The sequence below is a fragment of the Emys orbicularis genome, chromosome 6 (assembly GCF_028017835.1).
Source record: "Emys orbicularis isolate rEmyOrb1 chromosome 6, rEmyOrb1.hap1, whole genome shotgun sequence".
NCBI lineage: Eukaryota > Metazoa > Chordata > Testudines > Emydidae > Emys > Emys orbicularis.
In genome coordinates, this window is record NC_088688.1 from 120,622,418 (window position 1) to 120,648,952 (window position 26,535).

General features: G+C 41.8%; 1 protein-coding gene across 1 annotated transcript in view; it reads right to left on the reverse strand.

Annotated features, from left to right (window-relative positions):
- The window catches only part of SUSD1 (sushi domain containing 1), a 91,690-nt gene that overhangs the window by 13,234 nt on the left and 51,921 nt on the right, over positions 1-26,535 (reverse strand). Inside the window, exons 12-16 of the mRNA XM_065405925.1 lie at positions 26,395-26,489; positions 24,330-24,519; positions 17,076-17,170; positions 14,444-14,630; positions 850-943 (exon numbers count right to left, since the gene is read on the reverse strand). Coding sequence (XP_065261997.1) covers positions 850-943; positions 14,444-14,630; positions 17,076-17,170; positions 24,330-24,519; positions 26,395-26,489 — 661 coding nt within the window. The remainder of the gene's footprint in view (positions 1-849; positions 944-14,443; positions 14,631-17,075; positions 17,171-24,329; positions 24,520-26,394; positions 26,490-26,535) is intronic.

Genomic DNA, 26,535 nt, shown 5'->3' on the forward strand with positions numbered 1-26,535 from the left:
CAACTTTCTCCTTGTAGCCAAAGCGGAGCTGAAAGACATTATCAACCTATTAAAACCTATTTGTTCCTGATTTCCCAGAAAGATGCTCTTTCCAGTATCAAGAAGGTGACGAGAGCTCCCATCTATTAGACTTTAATTAGAAACTTATCCCTCGAGTTCACTAAAAGTTCAGAGTGTGATGTCCTCCACAAAAAAGAGCAACTCTCAGAGTACATGCACTGTACTGTTGTTATACTGTCCTTTGGCTCCTGCACTATGTTTTCACTTCCAAATATTTCCTGCCTTACTATAACGTGAGTTACAGTAACTCGTTTCTCTCATTTCCCAGGCACTTACCAACATACGTCAGCAGAGTTAAAACTCGCTACTCCAAAGAGTATTTATCATTTTGGTACCAGTAAATGAATATGGTGTTGCTGTTTATCAGGATTTGAAGAATAGACCTTCTTTCTTAATTTCCTATTGGCTACTAGAGAATTTCCTGCAAGCTGTATAATGTGGTTTACACACAACAATTATAAACTGCTCTTAGTTACACCAATGAATATCTAGTGTAGCTCCACTGAGCCAATGGAGTTACACCAGCATAAATTCAGAGTAATTGAGGACAGAATTGTGGTCCAAAAAGGAGAGGTTAACCTGAAGCAAAACTCCAGATCTGAACAATCACAAATTACAGTGAAGATGGGACCTGGCTTCAAACTTTCTGGTTTGATCCCATTGCTAATAAAATTATCTAATTGAAGACAGTCTAAAATATACAAATGATATACATCTAAATGATCAGTACTTAAAAAATATATTTTGAGAGAGTCGGGAGCATGTAAAAAAAACAAAAAACCCACAGACCTGATTGGTCCATTTCTATCTTCTGCTTTTCGTAGGCTGAGTGCTGGTGCAGGACCTTGTACGGTAACAAACTCTATTTCTGGGAATGGAGGATCTAAAAAGCAAACAGAATCAGTACTTTAGAAAAGTTTGAGGAATAATCCAAGTCTGAGGGCAGTAAGCTTTTTCTCACACAGCACAGTAACTAAAATGCTAACCCTAAAAGCTAGAGCTGTGCTTTAGATTCAAATCTGAATACAAAATACTTTAAAATGTACAGACAACGTTTTTGGTTAACAAATATTGGAGATGATTTTTATTTTGATTGAACTGCAGATCAGCAGACTCAACCTGAGAAAACAAATATATGAGATTTGAACCTTACTTCTTGTAGACCTTGAATACCTCAGTCAAATATTTTAAGCAGTCATCGGAGACTTTCAGCAAGTACTTCCCTGAACTTTCAAGAGCCCCCTCAACTGGAGAACTCAAAGGTAGGAAAATAAATTCTGTTGCAGTAGCTTTCTTTGATTCCTATTTTATACCCTCCCTTCCTGTGACATCCAGCACAGTCAAGAGAAGCTTTAATTCAATTTTCTGCCTGGAGAAAATATTAGGGATTTTTTTTTTTTTTAATCCTCGCCAAAGTGCACAAGGCCTAAAATGTCTAACCGATCTGAGCTTTGTGTTAAATTTCAGACAGGCAGAGTAAAGAGGAAAACAGCTTTAGGGCACTAACCATTAACTACCCAGGCCTAGCAAGCAACAAGTCCCTTTAAAGTTTGGAGTCTTTGCCACATTGGGTAACTGGTAAGAAATACAAGCTGTTAAAACTGTAAGCACATCTAAGTCTCTCCAGACTGCCCTGATAAGACGTAAATCAGCAACAATCCAACATTTTAAAATTGGTTTAATTCTCACCCCAGGAAACAGGAGGACTTTATGAGGAAGTTCTTCCATGTGCAGTATTTGACATTAAGAAAAATGCATGTTGCCAGAACGTTAATGCGTGCCAAAAATCAGTCAACTACCAGGCCTGCAGAACATCAAAATTTAACAATCCCCGTGGGAAAAATAAAGCCTTCAGACCACCTCCATGAAGTCAGAAACAATGGCAGCACCTAATGCAGGGCAGCCATTGTGTGGGAAAATTCCTGATCAAGAGTGAAAAGCTGCAGCCCCAAATTCAGTGGCTTGCCATTAACATCTACCCCTCTTGGTCTTCAGGTAAATTACTATAAAAACATTCTATCAGGATTACAGGCCACCAGCTTGAAGCAGCATCCTTCAAACTTCACAGTGACACAAACCTAAAAGTGCCAGTATTCACCCCTATCTTCAACCAAACCCCGCTCCAAATACCCCTCTCAGAATCAATGCTGGTAGGCCAGGAATTTGGCAATTCACCATGAGTTTCATTTTTATGGCAAGAATATTTGAGCTGGGTCACAGTGTTAGCTGGAAGCCAAAACACAGCAGAAAGCACATGTAATAGCATTGCAAGTGAAATACAAAAACAGCACAGATATTGAGGCTATACCTCCTGGAAATGACAAGATGGGGCACTTGTTCACATCACGTTCAATGGTTTGGAAGACTCCGCATTCGCACTGCGGCAAATCCTTGATTCTCCATTTGTGCATCAGGTGCACACATCTTCTGTGTAATGTCCTAATATGGTTGATGGTCATCGTGTCTTTGGCAGAGCAAGAAACCAGGTCATTCGACAGTGCGATCATGTACAAGATGCTTGTTGTTTATGTCAGAGCCAGCCCATTGCATCTGCCAGGGGTTTTCTGAGTTGAAGCTGGATGACAGAAGAGCTTCTCCAACCATCCAGAATGGCCAGCAGGACTTAAGGCAAGCGTGAGGTGGATGAACAAAGAACTTTGGATGAGCAAGAACTTTCTTGTACTCGTGCAACATAGCCATCTCTCACCAGATGGTTGGAGAAAGGACTTTGCGAGGACTGGAATCTAAGGCAGTGGCATGGTCTTCAGGGTGCCACTTACAAGTCTCAGAGCCACATTTAATTGGATGTTGATCAGGTCTGTGTGCGAGCTTCTTCCCCAAACCGGTGCGTAGAACTCGGCCATGGAAAAAACTAAAGCCAGCGTTGCCGTCCATACCATTTGAGCAACACAACTCCAGCTCAAACTTGCTAGCTTTTGGATGATATTGATGCAACTCACTTGTTTGTTATCAAGCAGATGTTTCTCACAGGAATGGCCTGATTTTTAAAAAACATTAAGATTCCTAATTTACTTGTCCCTGTTTTAAATCTCAGAGGCCTCTGACTTTTTACAGACGCAGTTTACAACAGAAGCCTTAGGACTGCACAGACTAATCACTACACATGTGATGAACAGTGTCACTTTCATTATACTATCAAATCTTGATAGTAGGAATCTTTAAGGTCTTTCTGATTAGCTGATCTTCTGCACTCCACCAATACTATATGACTAGGACAGCACTGAAATTTACTTTACTATACATACTACAGTCAGAATGACTCCATTTAAAAGGATAGTATTTTCTTTGTGCCTCATTTTAAATATGTTTCTATTTAAAATGAACATATGCTTATGGCTAGTTAATCATTTGGCTTACCACCCTTTTAGAAATCCTTCATTTGCACTAGAGCAGCCCTGTTTGGGTTTCTCTGCTTTTCTAGACGCCATTCTCTGCTGCTGATAATGCTTTAAAAATAGTGATGCAACTGAGCCACAAGGTTTGCATCCAGATGGTATCTTTCCTCAAGTTCAGGGAAGTCAAATCAAGGGTTCTCGTTCAGGCCCAGCTATAACTGAAAACAATTCTCTGCTGAAATAATGCCATTTGCATAACTGACATTTCTTGCAAACACATTGTTTTAAGGATTTTATGGTTGTTTGGGGATTTTGATTCAAATAAAAATCTTTTATTACATTTTCACATTTAAAATAAAGAAATGGAATAAGTACTAATGGTATAAGTGAGGGTTATGTAGCAGTACTGATTAAATAGCACTGGTTATGAGGAGAGACTATAAGTACAACATATGTAACAACATGTATGTTTTGCTGAAAGGCAAAGAATTTTTAACCTGAAGAAAACCACTATCACAGAATCTTCTGAGGAGATGACCAAAAAAGCCCACTAGAAGAGAGAAAAAATGAACTTAAAAAGGTCACTTAAGACAAATATATTGATTTTTAATAACAATATAATGGGGGAGGGCCCTTATCTGTGTTTTTAACACCACCTTATGGAATGTTAATTTTTTTGGGGGGGGTGAGGGGAGTGGTGTCATTAACTATATTCTGTTTGTTTCCTTTTTGCATTTCACTCAGTTGCATCAGTGAAAATTAAACTGGCTGGTTCCACTTTATTGTTATTACTTATTTGTATTGTAGTAGAGACCAGAGGCTAGGACTCCATTGTTATGTTTGTACAATACCTATCACAGAGGCCCAAAGCGCTTACAGTCTATACACGTGAGACAAGAGAGAAAAGGTGGATAGAGAGAGAGACAGATGAGGGAGCACAGGTAACTAATGAGACATTACTGGTCAGCATGAAAAGCAGTGGTCTCAGAGCCTAGCTGCCTAACCATTTATTTGTAGGCATCATGACAGAGAAGAGTTTAAATAGGGATTTGAAGGAGAACAACAAGGTGGCTTTGCAAATGTTTATGGAGAGCTTCTCCCACGAGTGAGGGGGGAAAAACACAGTGGTTTGTTGCAAATTATTTTAAAATTGGCAATCAAGACTGGAAAGCATTTGCAGAACAAATGCAGGGGTCCCACGTGTGAAATGCTCGGTAAGGCGGGGTTAGGCTGTGGAGGCCTTAAAAGTGAAGACAAGTAGTTCGTGTCTGATGCAGACAAGAAGGTGAAGCTGGTGGAGAGGTGCAAAGAGGGAAGAGATGGGATCAATGTCACAAGTCAGGAAAATGCTCCTGGCAGCAGAATTTGAAGCAAGATGGAATTTGTCAAGGCCAGAGAGGAGACCATTGGAGCAGTTGAGACATGAAAGATAAGGGCCTGGATGAGAGTTTTAGTTGTGCAGACAGAGAGGAAAGGCCATATCTTAAGAGATGTTATGCAGGAAGAAATGCGAAGATTTAGATGTGGCCTGGATGTGGAGACCTAGAAAGGGCCAAGTCAAAGAAAATGCCCAGGCTTTGGGCCTGGCCAAAAGGGAGGAGGGTGGTGGTATCCTGGAGGACTGGGGGGAATGATTAGGAGTTCTGTTTTGGCCAGGTTGCGTTTAAGATGAAGGTTGGTATATGGGGAGATGTCAGAAAACTAAACTGAGATTTTGGTTTGGCCAGGAGGAGACAGGTCAGGCGTGCAGAAGTAAAGCTGCAAGTTATCAGCATAACGATGACAGCTGGAGTCGTATTTGTCAATGCGACTGCCCAGAGACAGGATGCAGAAGGAGAAATGGAAGGGGCCAAAACAGAGACCTGTAGAAACCCACAACACACTGGAAGGAGATTAAGTTTATATATGGAGGAAGGATTTCACATACAACCTCTCATAGACAATAGCACTGGGCTAGTTTATGGCACCGATCCTGTCAACAGTTATGCATGTGCTTAAATTTTATTCATTCAAGCAGTCCCATGAGCTTCAATAGGACTACTCACATATTTAAAGTTAAATACATCACACATAAATGTTTGCAGGATTGGAGACTAAATTCCTGTCACATAAAAACACATATTTATATTACTGGTTGTCATCAATCCCCCTGCCTGCTTCACTGAAACAGAAAATCATTTCTCTGTAATTCTTGTTTTCTAAGAGGTATACTTGTAACTCATAACCCCTTGTGGGGTCTGTCATGATAGCACAAACAGCAGGGAATATTCACAGCAAATCCACATGTTTCCTACGGTCCCTTCCTCCCTCAGTGGAAGGCAGAAATTTTTAACATTTGAAAAAAGAAAAATAAATTAAAGATCCCCCAACCATGAGGGGAGTTGGGTGAGTTAGCCTGACTCTATTCCTACTTGCACATGAGTGGAACAATGGTAAGCTGTTTTCTTTCCCCCTAAGGTTACGGAATTCCATTTGGGATGCAATGTGTGAGAAAAACCCAGAATGAGAGGGGCACCACAAAACTATTCATGGAGGAAACATAATGCTGTGGAATTCATTCCTTTAGGGCAAATACCTCTTTCTAGACCTTCAGTTTCATGATTATTCATTTCTGATGTAAATAATTTTTAAGAAGAAGAGTGAGGGGTCACTATATTTGTGTGCCAGAGGGGCATCTGAGAGGTCTGAGGACTCAAAAACTCCTGCAATATCTTTATCCAAACCCTGTAACTGGTATATACAAATACCTGTAGCAAGTAACAATAAGCAGAGTGTAAAGTAGGAACATACCCTGACTCACAATTTTCTATTTTTCTTTTTTTTTTAAAGAGGTTATGTGTGGGGGAGAAAACACTGGAAGAGGTTACAGAACCCAATATGCATGTTTTCATTGGAGGGGAAGTTCAATGTTCCCCTTTAGTAACTCAGACACAATAACTCCACTTCCCTGTGACCAGGGATCTTCCTAACAAGCATTGTGTTCCAACACAGAGCGGTCCATTCCAAACCTTAGGAAATTGGCCAGTCTCCAAAGTGTTAAATAACTGGTGGTCAGCTAGTGGCCTAAGGGTTAAAATTTCCTCTTTTAAACTGGTCTTTCTGAAGAATCTATCATTTCCTTCCCCCAAACAAGGGCTGCAGGTGGACTAACATCTCACCACTGTTCTTGGGTGACCCACCCAGCCAGAGGTGCTGGGTTTCTTCATGATGACAGAAGCACACATACATGTTATATTATCCTTGCACTCTGCCTGCTTGTTCCTCTTTAATGAACAGACAGGATACTCAATTATGCAAAAATCCTACTCTCTGAAGCCAAAACAATGGAGCAGACATGGAGCCTGTAAGTCAAAATACAGCCAGAAGGTCTGGCTTTCAGGTCTAAAAACCTTGATGGTGCTCCTTAAAAATTAACACTGGCTGCTCTCTGTTGTTATGCCTGCTGTTTACCACAACTTTACAAGAAAGATGTATTTATAAAGACGTGCTTAGGATGTTACAAGAAAATAAATGTTATCCGAGAAAAACAATTTTTAAAAACAATTATAACTGAAGGTTATACAGCACAAAGCCCGGGAGATAATGTGATGGCTGCAGCACAATGGGGGTGGAACAAACAACGAACACATTCATTTTCACACCTTCTTTCACACTCCTCCTACTGTATGTTGGGATTGCCTTCTTAATTACTGTCTCCAAATGTTCCCCATCTCTGTCTCTCAAATCTCTTCTCAAACACACTTGTTTTGCATAGCATTCCACTAATATTTCAAGGGCAACCTCCTCCTCATTTCACCATCCTTGTGCTATTGTTGTTGCAAGAAACATACTGTAGCTCTTAACCTTCTGTTCCAAAGCGCATTTGCCTTCTTTTTTTATTATTTGCACAGTACTTCAGGACAAGGACCATGTTAATTCTTTACATACCTGTACAGCTGTGGCACCTTAGAAAAATAAACAACATTAAGCCAGTTCATGCGCCGAGATTTCAAAAAGTAACTAGTGATATTGGTTGCCAAATTTGAGACTAGTGAGGCTTGATTTTCAAGAAGTGCACCTGAAAATCAGGTCTCTTTGAGGGTGTATCAAGTTGAGCATCCAAAAACGGACACACTCAAAATCACTAAGTGTTTTTGAAAATTTTGGCCATGACTTTTAAGTGTAGCTATTCTGCAGGTACAGAACATCTTTTAATCAGTCTGACATGGAGAACATTACAAAATATACTGATTTCCAAGTATCTTCTCTCCCTTCCTTATGCTTTTTCAAGAGGCTCACAGACACAGATGTTTTATTGCATCAGCATTTTAAAATGTACTTTTCTAGATGGCAGGAAACTGTAGTATGTTCAGATTAATAATGTTTTTACAGGGCAGTCTGCACCCTCTTTATCAGAAGGAGGCATCTATTCACTCAGCACGAACTCCCACCAACACTGTTCCCATAAGACGCAATACAGCAGTGCACAGACAATCCAGGAACTTTTTGGAGAGTGTTGCGGACAATTTCCTGGGGCAAGTGCTGGAGGAACCTACCAGGGGCCGTGCTCCTCTTGACCTGCTGCTCACAAACATGGAAGAATTGGTAGGGGTAGAAGTAGAAGTGGGTGGCAAACTGGGCAGCAGTGACTATGAGATGGTCGAGTTCAGGATCCTGACAAAAGGAAGAAAGGAGAGCAGCGGAATACAGACCCTGGACTTCAGAAAAGCAGACTGACTCCCTCAGGGAACTGATGGGCAGGATTCCCTGAGACACTAATATGAGAGGGAAAGGAGTCCAAGAGAGGTGGCTGTATTTTAAAGAAGCCTTATTGAGGGTGCAGGAATAAACCATCCCGATGTGCAGAAAGAATAGCAAATATGGCAGGTCACCAGCTTGGCTTAACAGAGAAATCTTCGGTGAGCTTAAACACAAAAAGGAAGCTTACTAGAAGTGGAAACTTGGACAGATGACTAGGGAGGAGTATAAAAATATTGCTCGAGCATGCAGGGGTGTAATCAGGAAGGCCAAAGCACAACTGGAGTTGCAGCTAGCAAGGGATGCTAAGAGTAACAAGAAGGGTTTCTACAGGTATGTTAGCAACAAGAAGGTGGTCAGGGAAAGTGTGCAACCCTTACTGAATGGGGGAGGCAACCTAGTGACAAATGATGTGGAAAAAGCTGAAGTAGTCAATGCTTTTTTTGCCTCAGTCTTCACAGACAAGGTCAGCTCCCAAACTGCTGCACTGGGCAACAAAGTATGGGGAGGAGGTGAGCAGCTCTCAGCGGTGAAAGAACAGGTTAAGGACTATTTAGAAAAGCTGGACATGCACAAGTCCATGAGGCCAGATGCAATGCATCCAAGGGTGCTGAGGGAGTTGACTGGTGTGATTTCAGAGCCATTGGCCATTATCTTTGAAAACTCATGGTGATCGGGGGAGGTGCCGGACGATTGGAAAAAGGCAAATATAGTGCCCATCTTTAAAAAAGGGAAGAAGGAGAATCTGGGGAACTACAGACCGGTCAGCCTCACCTCAGTCCCCGAAAAAATCATGGAGCAGGTCCTCAAGGAATCCATTTTGAAGCACTTGGAGGAGAGGAAGGTGATCAGGAACAGTCAAAATGGATTCACCAAGGGCAAATCATGCCTGATCAGCCTGATTGCCTTCTATGATGAGATAAGTGGCTCTGTGGATGAGGGGAAAGCAGTGGACGTGATATACCTTGACTTTAGTAAAGCTTTTGATACAGTCTCCCACAGTATCCTTGCCAGCAAGTTAAAGAAGTATGGACTGGATGAATGGACTATAAGGTGAATAGAAAGCTCGCTAGATTGTCGGGCTCAACGGGTAGTGATCAACGGCTCGATGTCTAGCTGACAGCCGGTATCAAGTGGAGTGCCCCAGGGGTCAGTCCTGGGGCCAGTTTTGTTCAACAACTTCATTAATGATCTGGACGATGGGATGGACTGCACCCTCAGCAAGTTCACAGATGACACTAAGCTAGGGGGAAAGGTAGATACACTGGAGGGTAGGGATAGGGTCCAGAGTGATCTAGACAAATTGGAGGATTGGGCCAAAAGAAATCTGATGAGGTTCAACAAGGACAAGTGCAGAGTCCTGCACTTAGGACGGAAGAATCCCATGCACTGCTACAGGCTGGGGACCGACTGGCTAAGCAGCAGTTTTGCAGAAAAGGACCTGGGGATTAGTGGACGAGAAGCTGGATATGAGTCAACAGTGTGCCCTTGTGCCAAGAAGGCTAATGGCATATTGGGCTGCATTAGTAGGAGCGTTGCCACCAGATCGAGGGAAGCGATTATTCCCCTCTATTTGGCACTGGTGAGGCCACATCTGGAGTAATGCGTCCAGTTTTGGGCCCCCCACTACAGAAAGGATGTGGACAAACTGAAGAGAGTCCAGTGGAGGGCAATGAAAATGATTAGGGGGCTGGGGCACATGACTTATGAGGAGAGGCTGAGGGAACTGGGATTATTTAGTCTGCAGAAGAGAAGAGTGAGGTGGGATTTGAGAGCAGCCTTCAACTACCTGAAGGGGGGTTCCAAAGAGGATGGAGCTAGGCTGTTCTCAGTGGTGGCAGATGACAGAACAAGGAGCAATGGTCTCAAGTTGCAATGGGGGAGGTCTTGGTTGGATATTAGGAAAAAGTATTTCACTAGGAGGGTGGTGAAGCACTGGAATGGGTTACCTAGGGAGGTGGTGGAATCTCCTTCCTTAGAGGTTTTTAAGGTCAGGCTTGACAAAGCCCTGGCTGGGATAATTTAGTTGGAAATTGGTCCTGCTTTGAGCAGGGGGTGGGACTAGATGACCTCCTGAGGTCTCTTCCAACCCTAATCTTCTATGATGCATATCCTTGCTGTGGCTTATTCATTTAAGACCAGTATTTCTTAAATTCTCCCCAGCCATTTCTCAAATGGAAGTGAGTGTTTATAAAAAAGACATTTCTTAAATTCAGAAATAGTCAGCGACAATGCTTTACCTAGGATATCTTCTTCACGAATGACCTATAAAAGGGAAGAGCACACTTGGGACTACAACAATCAGTAACCCAGACAGAGAAATAATGAATCAGAGACAGTACAACCTTAACAGCCTTTTTTTTTTGAGGGGATGCGATGGAAGGGAGCAGGAGAAACAGACACAAACTGTCCTTCCTGCCAAAACACAGAAAGCTCACATCACCAGTCTTTTAACAGCGATTGGGCAATGATTGCCCAACCATTTTTCATGACTCGAGCTCCCATCTCACGTGAGCACATGGTAAAAACTCTTATGCAAGCCGGGAGGGCAGAAAAGGCAGCCTAAGAAGGATACTGCTGGGAATATGAAAGGAACAGAATTTCAGTGCTCTATGAAGCACTCAATAGAGAATCTTTACTGGCCAGGAGACGAGAACAATAACATGCTGATCACAGACTTATTTTAAAAGGAATCTGCTTGCCAGGCTGTCTACGGTAAGGAAAGTAGCAAGCTGCTGAATTCCATTTTTTGTGTAGACACACATTCCATTATGGGCATAATGAATCATCGCATTCAGGATATCTGAAGCAAAGGTAGGTTTCCTGACAGACATTTATGAACGCTGTAGATTCTCTCTCTTTTTTCTGTCTTAGCACAAAGCAACCTTTCACTAACATGTGACTGTACGGCATAGGTTCACACTAAATACGCTCTCTAACCTTATTAATTTCCTCCATAGAGGAATATGGTCACCATGAAATGACCTATAAGAGGGCCTCTAGCATTACAGAATCTATGGGCTTGGGCCTGGTCCTCAACTGCAGTAAACTGGAGTAGCTCTATTGAAGTTAATGAGGTATGGGAATTTACACCAGCTGAAGATGTGATCCTATGTTCTGAAATGTAAATCCATGACTCACCAGGAACATTTGTTAACTGTGGGTAAATTGAGGGCCATACCTCCTTACTCTTCCCCCAAAGAAATCAGCATGAAACCTCAAGCAGCTACATCACCCGATAACAAAGGTTAGGCCAGTTACAGTACATCCACAGTAAAACATTTGTTTCAGTCTTTCAGCTTCCTTACAGCATTAGATCTTCTGAGGTATTTTACATTTACATAGGACTTTTGATCCCAAAGGGCCACAAAGCACTTTAACAAGCTTAAACTGGCATACAAATTAGGAGAACTCCACCACCACCAAAGTACAGCCATCTGAGGGCTTGTCTACACTACCGTCCGGATCGACAGGCAGCGATCGATCCAGCGGGAGTCGATTTATCGTGTTAGTATAATCGACCGCCGATCGCTCTAGCGTCAACTCCGGTACTCCACCTCAACGAAAAGTGCAAGGGAAATTGATGGGAGAGCGTCTTCTGTCGACACACTGCAGTAAGTAGATCTAAGTACATCGACTTCAGCTACGTTATTCATGTAGTTGAAGTTGCATAACCTGGATCAATCCCTGCCCTGTAGTGTAGACCAGCCCTGATTCAGCAGCTCACAGCAGTGCAAGACAGGAAGTAAAGAATACTATATCCTAAATAAACCGCAGGAGGGATTTAGGTAGGAAGAATATAATTTCAGAGGCATGGCACAGAAGTTAAAAGCTCATTGTTAGGCGAGTTACTTTAAATGCTTCTTCACTGGTACTACAGCAGCTAAAATTATTAACATGGAAAGAATGTTAAAAATCTAATTTAGTTTTCATCATTAATTGTCTTGGTTTTCTTTTTGCATTTCACTCCCCATGGATTACAAAACAGACTGGTCAGTTTCACTTACTAGCTGTCATTAACAAGCACAATGTTGCAATATTTGGGTTGCAAACACTGCTGGAGAAAGCTGAAATCCATACCAAATACTGTTTTTCTTGGAATTAAAAAAAATAATAAAATGGAAAGTTTTATTAATCCTAAATTGTGTAATTTTGTAAAATTTAAATGTGGGAGCTAAATCAAAAGTGACTCAAACCCCATTACTCTTATAAAAAAGTAAAATGGGCCTTTTAATGAGATCTTACTTGATAAGCAGACATGACCAAATGTTTGTGCCTCTCCACCAAATACCTACAGCCCTGTGTGGATACACATGTATATCTGCATCCAAGGATATAAATTTGTATCCACGCAGGGCTCTACAGATACCTCACCCAGGACTATGCTGGTGCGTTCATTCAGTACTAATTCAGCTCAAAGAGAAACATACCAGGTACCAAATCATCAACCCTACTTCATGCAGCACCTGCTAGAAAGTATTCTGTACAGATCGTCTGCACAAGTAATGAACTCTTGCAGGATGACAATGTAAAGTGGAATGCCTACAGGTTATAACTGTGGGTATTCAAAAGCATCTCAATCAATCAAATTCCGGGACATGCTTTGTTCTAACAAGACACATGAACAGATACAACAATTCACTACTTTTGAATGACAGCTAGGCAATTTTCAAGCAAAAATCATCCAATAATTGCTGTTCATCACTAAAGTGATCCAGAACACTGTGTGCCCTACACAATAACTTTCACACACAAGGAAGAGATTTTTCCCCCCCTTCTATGATGTCTTAAAAGCTAAGATTTACTATTAAAAAAGTACTGAAGTATTCATGATTTGGAAAACACCACATAAACAGCTCTCTAGTTCTTCATTGGGTATCCAGCAGATAAACAGCTGCACCTAGTGGCCGAACACAGTTACAAAATTCAAAGAGGTTGCTAGGTTTCATCTGTCTGCTGCCAACACCAAAGCTAGTGTTTCACTTTGTTGTTTCAGAGTAGCAGCCGTGTTAGTCTGTATCCGCAAAAAGAACAGGAGTACTTGTGGCACCTTAGAGACTAACAAATTTATTAGAGCATAAGCTTTCATGGGCTACAGCCCACTTCTTCGGATGCATATAGAATGGAACATATATTGAGGAAATATATATACACACATTCAGAGAGCATGAACAGATGGGAGTTGTCTTACCAACTCTGAGAGGCCAATTAAGTAAGAGAAAAAAAAACTTTTGAAGTGATAATCAAGATAGCCCAGTACAGCCCCTTGTAAGTATTCTCACACTTCTTATCAAACTGTTTGTACTGGGCTATCTTGATTATCACTTCAAAAGTTTTTTTTCTCTTACTTAATTGGCCTCTCAGAGTTGGTAAGACAACTCCCACCTGTTCATGCTCTCTGTATGTGTGTATATATATCTCCTCAATATATGTTCCATTCTATATGCATCCGAAGAAGTGGGCTGTAGCCCACGAAAGCTTATGCTCTAATAAATTTGTTAGTCTCTAAGGTGCCACAAGTACTCCTGTTCACTTTGTTGTTGTTTTTTTTAAATCTAACCCAGAAGCTTTTCAGCATAGGAACGGTACAAAAGTGTCCTAATTTAAACCAGTTTAACTGGAATCAAAATGAGCTCAAAGGCTGCAGATTTTTATTAGTGCAGTTTTCTTTATGGAAAAAAAAAATTCTGGAAGCAAATTACAATTAAAACACGAAGCATAACATGCTCTTTCTCCTCCTCTGCCAACAGTGCCTTTTTGCTGGAATACCTTTTAATATCACCATCGGTAGCGATATCAGTCTATGGTACTCATAGGGCCCTCATTACCATAGTATCTGAGTACTTCACAATCTTTCAACCTCTGTGAGGTAGGGCAGTGCCATTATCCCCATTGTACAGATGGTGAAGTGAGGCACACAGAGACTAAGTGACTTGCCCAAGGTCATACAGGAAGTCTTTGGCAGAGCAGGGGATTGAACTAGGTCTCCAGAGTTCCAGGCTAGAATCCCAATCACTGTCCCATCCTTCCTCTCCAGTTACCCTGTGATGCTGAAGTAACATTTAAAAACACATGACAGCCATTGTCCCCATGCTTTGGGATTTGCTGACTCAACAAGAAACAGCATGAAATCTGTAACAATTAGATTACAGTTTTTGAGCACAAGGCAGGAGTTTTTCAACAATCCACACTGAGACACTAAGTTCAAGTCAGTTGACAATATTGCCATTGAGGCTAAGCACTCACACTCAAGTGGTCATCTTGTTAAAAAGAAAAAAAGCAGGACGTACCAATAATTGGAGTTGTCATGGAAACTAGCACAGAAAGATCCAAAGCTGCCATGGAAATATTCACAGTGTAATTGGTGCCTGGGCGCAAATCAAGACACACCTCTGGAGTCTGTCCGTAAGCGGTGAGGTTAAAGGCCATTTCATGAAAGAACTCCTTCTGATACCAGCGTCGACCCTGTATGTGAAACTGTAATGAAACAATCACAGTGCTGAAAATGGAAGGCTTTGACACTTCGCGTGGGTTCAATTTGTGGGATACTCTAAACCATTTATCATAAACTTTATGGAAAAGTAATTTACCATATCCTTGTTGAAAATCTACATGTGCATACAAACGGACTGTATTAAATTTGTTGAGCGTTACTATAATCAAAACATTTCCAGGTTTTATGAAGGAAGACACAGCATGCTTGTGGATAAACTTTAACAGCACTACCCTAAAGCTAGTTCTTGCACTTCGTTTCTCCCCCCACCCCCTTTTTTTTTTGGTAAACAAACCCCAGCCCCAAAACTGCTAGTTTGCCAGCTAACAGGAACCAGCAGCCTACTCATGTATCTTCATTGCGGAAACAGTACATTTACAAAAGTGGACCCACTTGCATGCTGTGCAGTTATCACTTGATCTGGAAAGGTGTTCATTACTATCAAATCCTACTGAAGTCAACATAAGAACAGCCTTACTGGGTCAGACCAATGGTCCATCTAGCCCACTATCCTGTCATCTGGCAGTGGCCAATGCCAGGTGCTTCGGAGTGAATGAACAGAACAGGCAATTGTCGAGTGATCAATCCCATTGTCCCCTCCCAGCTTTTGACAATCAGAGGCTAGGGACACTCAGATCACGTGGCTGCACCCCTGACCACCTTGGTTAATAGCCATTGACTGACCTATTCTTGAGGAACCAATCTAATTTTCTTTTGAACTCTGTGCCTTCACAACATCCCCTGGAAACAAGTTCCACAGGTTGACTGTGAATTCTGTGAAGAAGTACTTCCTTTTGTTTGTTTTAAACCTGTTGCCTGTTAATTTCATTTGGTGACGCATGGTTCTTGTGTTGTGAGAAGGAGTAAATAACACTTCCTTATTCACTTTCTCCACACCAGTCAAGATTTTATAGACCTCTATCATATCCTAAGCAGAAAAGTCCCAGTCTTTTTAATCTCTCCTCATACGGAAGCTGTTCCATACCCTTAATCATGTTTGTTGCCCTTCTCTGTACCTTTTCCAATTCTAATATATCCTTTTTTAGATGGAGCGATCAGAACTGCATGTAGTATTCAAGGTGTGGGCATACCATGGATTTATACAGAAGCATTATGATATTTTGTTTTATTGTCTACCCCTTTCCTAATGGTTCCTAAAATGGTTAGCTTTTTTGACTGCCGGTGCACACTGAATGGATTTTTTCAGAGAACTATCTACAATAATAATAATAATTATAATAATAATAATAATGATTCCAGAGTGGTAATAGCCAATTTGAACACACTTTTTTTGGATGTGTAGTTGGGATTATGTTTTCCAATTGGCATTACTTTGTATTTATCAACATTGAATTTCATCTGCGATTTTGTTGCCCAGTCACCCAGTTTTGCGAGATCCCTTTGTAATTCTTCGCAGTTTGCTTTGGACTGAACTATCTTGAGTAATTTTGTATCGTCGGCAAATTTTGCCACTTCACTCTTTTTCCAGATCATTTATGAATATGTTGAACAGCACTGGTCCCAGTACAGACCCCTGGGGGACACCGCTATCTACCTCTCTCTCTTCTGAAAATTGGCCATTTATTCCTACCCTTTGTTTCCTGCCTTTTAATCAGATACTGATCCATGAGAGGATCTTCCCTCTTATCTCATGCCTGCCTAGTTTGCTTAAGAGCCTTTGGTGAGGGACCTTGTCAAAGGCTTTCTGAAAGTCCAAGTATGCTATATCCACATGAAATGAGAATGCCCAGTCCCTCTCAGGACCAAGTTACAGACAGCTGGGCTTGTATGGACACTTGTAGTCATGCATATTTTCTACTGCTCTGGTGCCAAATAGTCATAATGTTAGTAACTCAAAACAAACAATTTCACACCTATCTATTCTCAGTTATTTGAGTAAGAAAAAAATAGACTGCACGCTCTGTTTAAATCTTACAGGCTGTCCCTCAGCTAGAGGGATGCAATAAACTCTGGATAATCTCTAACTGTGGAAACTTTAGATAAGAGCAGCCAGTCTCGGGCCCACCACAGACAGCCTCAGTGGAGGGTTCACAGCGGGTTGAGGGGATCACTGAGAGTACATGGCAAGGCACATTGGCCTGTTTGAGTTTGTGTAAAGAACGAGAAATTGCTGAAGGCTGGAGAGGAACAGAGCAGCAGAAAGGAAGAAACAAACAACAAGCACAAAACACAGGTGAGCAAGAAACAACAAAAAGCATAGTTGTGGGTATTCTTTTTCAAACAATGATCCACTGGCCCTTTTAGTTTTCTTATGATGCCGCATGCTAGGTTCCCCTGTTACTGTGGCTCAATGCTATGCAAGAAGAGTGGAGACCCGAAAAGCAACAATGTATGAAGACTCTGGTTTGCCAATATTTGCTTGATTTTAATTTTTTAAAAATAAAACATTCAAAATATGTATCACTTACCGAATAGATTTCCTTCCTACCAGCTCTCCTTACTCTTCGCCTCCATTTCAAGCAGGTGTCATTAAGTATCAGCAGATTACTGAAGGCTTCCTTTACTGCAGAGAGAGTGAGAAAGGGGGAAGCCTCAGAACTAAAAACATTTAAAAGACCTTCCTGTAACATTATTGATCATGATTGGCTTAAAATGACAAAGTCTGAGTCTGTTTTTACTTTAGAGGATCCAGGGTTGTTAGGAGGGAGTTGAACCTCATTCCTTTCTGAGTGCCCAAATATTGTAAATTGGGTATAATATTTTTAAATGAACTTATGGTTTAAAAAAAAACCCAAATGTAGTATTAAAGGGAATTTTAAAGCCTCCCCACAAATTAATGTAAACTTCAGTTGCCTAAGGTCTAGGAGAGGGCGTAGTTTTAGAAGGGTGACTTGTCTCTCTCCTTTTACAATCAAATAATAGTGGTAAGCGACAGCTTTGGGGAAACAGCATACATCACAAGTCAAATATTTCTGTTTCAAAACCTGCTCCCTGCTACGTATGGGCCAAAAAGACACAGACAATAGAAGCAGTTCTCATCAAACCAGTAGGAGGGAAGGATGGGTACCTGGCTTCTTGTCAAATTACACCAGGGGTTTTGTGGCATTTCCAAAAGGAATCACTATTGACAGTGGTAAATTCGACGTGCGTTACTGCAGAGCTGAAAGTGCCAATTGGCTGTCGCTGTGGTACAAGTGCACTGGTTGCTGGAGATACCTTCCCAGAGGAGCAATTCGGTAGGTACTGGGTATTTTGCTTTCAGCTCATCTCAACTCTTTGTACCACTAATGCAGATGACAAACATTATGAGCCAGATTTTCAAGACTGCTCATCACCCACAAGTGGGGTCATATTTTCAAAAGTGCTCAGTACCCAGCTATATCCAGTATTCTCACATCTTGAAAACCTGGCCACTTGTGTAAGTGCTTAAGTGAGAGCTGAAGGGTGATAAGCAATTTTGAAAATCTGGCTGTACCCCCATTTTTCATAAAATGTGAGGTTGGGGGCAGGGATTCCTCGAACTACTTATATTCCAAAAAACCTCTTCCTTTCAGTGAATAAACAAAATATTAAACATCAAATGTTTCAGGCTCTGATGATCCAAAAACAACATGCACAACAGTTTTGTTTAGGAACTAAGACCTACCACTGAAAGAACAGTACTATTCATATAGGTTACATTCCTCAAAACAATAGCTCAAAAACACTTAGCTCATGGAGTATCAGCTTATCTGTAAGGTATTTTAAATATTCATTACTTCACAGTCACACTCAAAAAAACTTAGATTTCTGAGGGTACCATTTGGACAAACAAGGGCTAAGAAATTCCGATACAGTATCCTTAGCCATTGCAGCACATATACTATGAAAAAAAAGATGCGCTGTTGCAATTCTTAAGCATACAGATGTGAGTTAAGGGAACAACGTCAGTTACAGTAGAACCTCAGAGTTAGGAACACCTCGGAAATAGAGGTGGTTCATAACTCTGAACAAAACATTATGGTTGTTCTTTCAAAAGTTTACAACTGAACAATGACTTAATACAGCTTTGAAACTTTACTATGCAGAAGAAAATAGCTGCTTTTAACCATTTTAATACAAATGAAACAAGCACAGAAACAGTTTCCTTACCTTGTCAATTTTTTTTTTAAACTTTCCCCTCATTTTTTTAGTAGTTTACGTTTAACACAGTACTGTACTATATTTGCTTTTTTTTCTTCTGCTGCTGCCTGATTGCAAACTTGCAGTTGCAAATGAGGTGTGTGGTTGACTGGTCAGTTCGTAACTCTGGTGTTCATAACTCTGAGGTCCTTCTGTATCTCCCTTTTGATTACTTAAGCCAGGCAGTTTACTTAAAACTGCTTTCTTAAAAATATGGCAACAATGTGTGGGTGTACACAAATTTCTTGATGTTCAAGTACCACACAAGGTATTTCTGCCATTCCTGCTACACCCTCAGAAGCTTCTGTTACATCTTTCACCACACAGGTTAGCTGCATGGGACAAAGAACAATCTAATTTCACAGTGTCCCCAACTGCTGATAGAGAGAAGCCACTGCATAACCACCTGTCCCAGACCTGAGAAAACGTGCAGGAGGGAAAATACATGAGGCTCCTCCCCCCACCACGCTGCTAAAGATAGTTGAGTGCAACCTCCCTAGAAACAGAGCAGCAGACAAGCTAAATGTTTAATGAGGTCAAAGCATCACAAATTGGGTATCTGCCTTTAGAACACCACTTCCCCTCCACCCCAGGACTGATGAACGGCCGCCAGAGAACAGCTCATCCCTCATTAAATATAAGGATATTATCAGCAATGCTCATCTCACTACAGCATTGTATATGGTTGAGCAGCAAAGAGCACTTCCATAAGCAGGCAGCCACACAATCAGTGCAGGACATGGAAACCAACGAGCTCTCAGCCACAGATTGAAATTATGCCAATTGGTCTCCCTGTACCAGTCCTGCCTAAATCAGAGCCCAAATCTGAAGAGAAGCAGGTTTGCTGCGGCTTTCAGAAAGGCACTGGCACTTGTCACAGCTGTAAGTACACTCCTGAGTCCACCAAGGGCAGGTGAGAGCACAAGAGAATGTGCTCCCAGGAAACTTTTCTGAGTTCAGTATTACTGGTGGGATGCTAGATCTGATCATTTCAAGGGGAAGGGGTCCTATTCTGACTAATTATTCTAAATAATTAATTCTTCTAGTTCTCTTGGAAATGCTAATGGATTTAACCCAACCAGAAGACATGTAGGCTTTCTAGGTGGATTGAGGTCATCTTACAAAAGTCATAGGAGTTACTTGCAGGCCACATACCTCAACACCATGGTGCTAAAAAGCTAAAACCCAGTAGGAATTAGTCATTGTTCATTTTGTCAGTTCTCTCCTTTTCCAAACCAACCTCCCTACTAGAAACCATCACCCTAAAAGCTCCAGGGGGAAGGTCAGGTTATACTGTACCTCTCAGACCCAAACAGATAATCGGGAGAGAAAGGACAAAGGACTAAGTAGACATGGATTCTCTATTCCCAGCTTTGCCACTGACTCGAGTCATTTATTTGCTCAGTGTCTCAGTTTCCCCCTCTGAAATTGGAACGAATGCTGCTCACCTCGCAGGCATTGTATTAGTTGGTTAATGTCTGTAAAGCACTTTGAGATCCTCAGATGGAAGGCACAATAAAAGTATTATCTAACTGATCCTGAATATTATGAGATGGTTCTGCTGCTCACCTAAAAGTGACAGCAAGTCAGCTTTCTGCCTGCCCCCACTGTATCCCAAGGGATTTGAGATGCTTGGCTTCTCCTTTTAGTCTGTATGGTATTAGGATATGGCCGTACTCAGTTTCACATGTAGCCTTTGAAACTTTCAGGTTTGTGGGCATGGTAATAGCTTATGATTAGTCTTTCTGCTGGGGGATGCATCCCCATAGCTGAGTTCATGTACCCACAACACCACATTTATACTGGGGCAGCCTTGACTTTTGGGGACTCATTTTTGTAGTTGTTCAACAGGAATTTCACCTTGGCATTTGAGGCCTAACTCTTCCCAGATGTCCAGTTGTATATGGACGCTTCTGGAGGCCTAGATTTCAGTACATATTTCATCAGTGTCTGAAACACTCAAGACATGGCTTGAACTCTGGATTGCACAGGGAGTCATTCAATGTATTATTTTTCTGGAATATTTTTCCCATCCCAGTGTCCATTTAATTATTTTTCCCCTTGAGATTGGAGGGGGGGAAATACCCGGGAGAATAAAAGGATGGTCTTTTAGAGGGCTAGACTATCATCCATACTATCAACCATGGAACAGCTCCCGCTACAGCATGACAAAGGTTACATGGTCAAAAAGCCAATTAAGGGTATGTGCACCCAGCACTCAGGAATGAACATCATCCTCTGCCTTTCACTCACTAGCCAGTATCATAGCTGCCCTTTACAAGGTAACGGGATAATAAACTCTGTCAAGGACCTTCTTGGCCACATGGATTCCTTTGCATCCCACAGAGTTAGATAACTGTCTGCTGGGCCAACTCCCCGCTTGCTTGTTACCCTTGTAAGACCTCAGCCCCTGCCTAATGGTTTCCGTTTGCACCTCAGTTTTTCAAAAACACGTCAGTGCATTCTGGGATCCCCTGGCATAGGGTGTCAGGTAACACATCCTGTCCAATTACTACTTTCAAAGTTTACCACCCACGGTGCCCCTCAAGTGAAGCGTCTCTTGCCTCTCCATGTGGACACAACTCGAGTCACTCAATACCAGCACCTGGCTTTACTATGCACTTCAGGATCAAATATTTCCATATTGGCCAGCTAAGTCTTCTACTCTTACCAGATGCCTGGATAGCAAGCTTGAGGCCTTGTGAAGATGGCAGCTTGCTTACTTTCAGATCCATGTTAAGCTTGAAAGGAAATCCTTGCTCCAATGCCCAATGCCAAAAGCAAGCTTGTGTCCCCTCCTTATTGAGTTTTGTTTTAAAGGCTCTTGTGTCTGCCTTCATCTCTCTTGTTCTTCCCCAACAATGTGGTTCACAGGTATTTCAATGTCATCTGCACCCTTATATCTTGCTATATGGTTCCAGCACCATAACACTGTGCATACAAATATGCAGTTGGAAAACCCATGGTTTTCAACTCCGACTACCATGGAACAAAACATGGCTCAGCTGATCTAGGCATGAAGGCATGAAAGATGATCAACTCATGTTCCTTTCTCACAGGCGTCACAGTCATTACAGTGCATTTCGATGTAAACATTGTGAAGACTGAAATCTGATCAGACACTGCAGCTGGACTGATCTGGTGAAAGGCAACTGGTCTGAATTCAGGCATTTATTCCTGCTATCAGGCTCATCTGGACTGAATTCTTCCTTTGTCACGTTTGGAGGGAAGCTAAGCAGCCAATCACAGTGGATAGGGCCAAGAAGAATTGTGAAGAAGAGCTGAAGGTTCCATCGGTGAGGATAAAGTTCAGGGCCATCACACATGGGTTTATTGGCTTGTTGCATCCCAAAGGCTTGCACCTCTTGGACTTACTGACTGGGCTGGGATCTAATGGGTGGGAATACCAGTTAAGCACAAAGCTAGTGGTATCTGTGGTGCTTGGTCCTGACTGCAAGTACTTCCCTCCCATGCCACTAAAAAGGTTTATAATCAGTTGGAGAAGCAAGGCTGGGATCTTGTGGGTGTGACCCCGTCTCATAGACTTGGCACCAATCCACCGTCCACACGCTGATAGGGGTCGGCCTATGGTAATGCCCATTCCCTCAGGGTGAGATAGGGCTACAGCTTTGCATAGCAGTCTGTTGGGAGTGAAAGCCTGATCAGGAGATCCTACAAATGACTGGTAAAATTCATTATTGTGAGGACAGAAATTCAGAGGAGGCCAGTAACTGCATTAAAGTATCTCCCCCAAAACAAGTCTGGGGGTGGGGGCCTGATAACAGTCTTCCAATATGTTAAGGGCTGTTATAAAAAGAACTGTGATCAATTGTTCTCCATGTCCACTGAATGTAGGGCAAGAAGTAATGGGCTTATTCTTCAGGAAGGGAGACTTAGTTAGATATTAGGAAAAACTTTTAAACTATAAGGGTAGTTAAGCACTGGATAGGTTACTGAGGGTGGCTGTGGAATCCCCGTCATCGGAGGTTTTTAGGAACACGTTGGACAGACACCTGTTAGGGACGGTCTAGGTTTACTTGGTCCTGCCTCAGTGCAGTGGGCTGGATTTGATCACCTCTCATGGTCTCTTCCAGCCCTACATTTCTAGATTCCATGATTCCCCCACTTCCCTTTCAAGACAGATGCCTTGTACTCCTTTCCTTTGGGGATTATCTTATGTCATTAATTAAATTAAGGCCTTTTTCACCAATTTAAACACTAACACTCAAGTCTGTCCTCACTGACATCTGTCTCCAGCAGCAAGACAAAACATGATGTTCAAACAGGTATTTTTAAAAGGCTTCAGCTCTCTCCAGAGCAGCTTCAAAAGACTGCTGATGGGGAGAGAAAGATGTGAAATTCAGCTAAAAATAACAAAAAACATTCAACATTTTACCCTGACTTCTTTTTTTGCACTCTGATCAGTATGTTCCAAGCTCTGAGCTACAAGGTCATGGCCAGAAAGCTTTGGTACATCTACACAGGGATAAAAGACCCGTGGCATGGCCCAGGTCAGCTGACTCAGGCTCACACGCTCGGGCAGTGGGTCTAAAAATTGCTGTGTGGACATTCGGGCTTCAGATGGAACCCAAGCTTTGGGACCCTCCACCCTCAGAACCCTGAGTCTGCTGACCCGGGCCAGCCCTGGGGGTTTTATTGCTGTGTAGACATGGCCTTTGTAACACAGTTGACAGGTTAAAATGTTTCCACCTTATTTTCTCTTTTCTAAAGATCAAATGGGGTCACAAGGTATGTTTCTTTATGGGCTTGTCTATGTTGTGCATTAGTCCACAACAGAGAGGTATAAATTCTCGTGTGCACTAGCATGTCCTGCACTAACTGGCCTGTGTGTTTGCGCACACTAAAATGTTCCTGAGCGTGCGCTGATCTAGTCCATAGGGAACTCTTAGTGCTCACCAGCAGGGTCCACATGGGCTAGTTAGTGTGCAGAACACTAGTGTGTGCTATAATTTATTCTCCTCTGGTGTGGACTATTGTATCATGTAGACAAGCCCCACATCTGCAGAAAGTCTTGGAAGCTTACAAATACTAAAGCCTTCTGGGTTTGCACTGTCCTCCCCACGAATATTTCTCCAAGAGTTAGGTGTGTTAATGCAACAGGCTAAATTTTCCTGTTTCAGTCTCTTGGTGAAAAGGAATGATACTGTGATTAAAACACAAAGCAAGGAGTTAGGAGATCTGTTCATTGTTTGCTAAGTGTTTTGATGCCCCTGGTTACAGGGTGTTTTATAAGCGCCACGTATGATCAATAGTAATTATTTACATCAGAAACACAAGGTTGTAAAGAGTGTGATTGTTGTTAATGGATTTAATCTCATTTAATTTTAAATTTCCTGGACCATTCACATTTCATTTTAATTTTTAGTCTTCGTCCAACATTTGCATCTCACATTTGGACCTCAAGAGGTTGAGAGGTACAAAGTATGTGAAAGCAAGAGAAAATGTTTTCTGATCCACCTTCTGGGCTCCAAAAAATGAAATGAGACCCGCACGCTGACTTACTTCTATGAGTTATAAAGGTTCCAAAGCATCATACCTACCCTCTGTCTTAATTGCTATAGTAATTAGGGCCGAGGTCCCCTTAGAGGATGCTGTAGTAATGTTCACCGTGTAGTTAGCATCAGAGATCAGCTCTAAACACACCTCTGGAGTCTCTTCACCTGTTGTGAAGTTAAATATCATTTCACGAGAGAATTCCTTCTGGTGCCATCTTCGTCCCAATATACGAAACTGTTGTGGGATTTAAAAAAAAAAAAAAAAAAAAAAGAGATGATTAAATTAGCAGTGGCGCTCTAAAATTCAGAATGCTGGTTCATTTAAGTCACAGCAGCCTACTTATCTCTGCTTTAATGGGACTGAAGAGCTTTGCTGAGCAGAGATGGTTGGCTCAATCAGAGCCTTAATTTGTTCCCGCCTACTAAAACGATTATTAAAATAATTAGCACTTGTCCTAGGCACTACCGCAATACAAATCAGAATAAGTCACTCTCCCCCAATGCGAATGCTACTAGATCTGCTGTTAATTTTCCTGTACTTTTGCATATTTTTCTCCGCGGTCCACAGAAGCATCCACAGTTGGTGAACAACAGTGAACTCCAAGCTTCCATCTCATCTGACCTGGCTGGTGCAGTGAAATGAATGGCCAGGGTTGGTTTGAGATTAGGGCATGGATGAGTGTGATCTGATGGAGACTTAATATAGACAAGACTGTTACACTTAACTATGCCTTTGTCACCTCCAGACTAAACTACTAAGAAGTGCTCTAAATGAAGCTGTTTGGAAGCTGAATTTAGTGCAAAATGGAACTACTCAATTAAGCGCAGGAAGCACATTATCTCAGTGGTCTTTAGTTTGTACTCACTGCCTATTACCTGTTCAGTACAGGTTTAAGGAATTGGTTTTGACCTGTAAAACCCTAGTAATTTCAGGCAAGACTACTTTGTACACTGCCTCTTCCCCACCTCAGTTGTGAGCAACAAATGCACTCAAGCTAATGGTTCTTGTGGTGTATAAGAGAGGAGGATAGTGGCAGGTCATTTTCCAGGAATGGTCCCCAACTTTGGAACTTATTCCCACCCTGGTCTGTTAGAGATGGGAATTTTTAACCACCTGAACATGCTGTAAAAGTCAACTTTTTCTCTGGGCTTTTCACTGGGATATCTCCATTGCCTGAATGTGGGAATTATCATCATCAAATTATTAGTTTAAATTATCCAGGTTGGGAAATTCATTTCTATGCCTTTATATTTCACATTTTATTCTTATTTTTGCATATTTAAATATTACAGAAGTACCTAGAGCCAAAGACAGGCCCTTTCAAAAAGTCACATAAATAAAATGCATCACACTAAAACAGGTTCTTTAGATTAATCTACTGAACTGGATGTGAGGTTTCAGTATATTCCTTCATTGCTCAAAACAAATGTTCCCAACATCCATGTGTGGCAGGAAATATGATCTGGTGCTTAGAGCCGGGGACTGGGAGTTAGAAGACATGGGTTCTGTTCCTGGCTCTGCCACAAATTTGTTGTGTGACCTTGGACAAGTCACTTTGCCTCTCAGTGACTTCAATGGGACTTAAGCATGCGTCTAAGTGCTCTGCTGAATATGGACAATTTCCTGAATCAGAGCCTTAATTTCTTCCCACTTACTAAAATGATTAAAATTATTGCCATATGTTTGTACAGCTCCTAGCACAATGGGGCCCTGGTCCATGACTGGGTCCTCTAGGCACTTCTGCAACACAAAATATATAACAAACGACTCTCTCCCAATGCTATAGTATCTAACGGTACTATATTTGCTGTTAATTTCCCTGTAGCTTTTCATATTTGAACAGAGGTGGGCTTAAGCATTAGGGCCTCAGTCAAAGTTTGGTGAACCCTTTACCCAACCTGATGACGGGGATGTATTTTTTCCCCTCAATCATTTACCCAGCCTCACTGAAAGTGCTATATGGTTCTTACTGGAAAGAAAGAGAAAACAATTTACCCTTCATTCAACACTGTAGCAAACCCAGCTAAACAAATCTTCAAAGCGGTTCAGCTGCCCAGATTAGTTCCAAAATTCCCCCTCACACACACACAGAAATTGTGTCTCACTTACTGTGTATGTTTCCTTTGTCCCAGCTCTTGCAACTTTTCTCTGCCACTTCACACAGGTTTCATTAAATATGGACACATTGCTGAGCAATTCCTCTGCTGCACGCAGAAAAATAAACACCAAAGGGAAATTTTTGCTGTTATC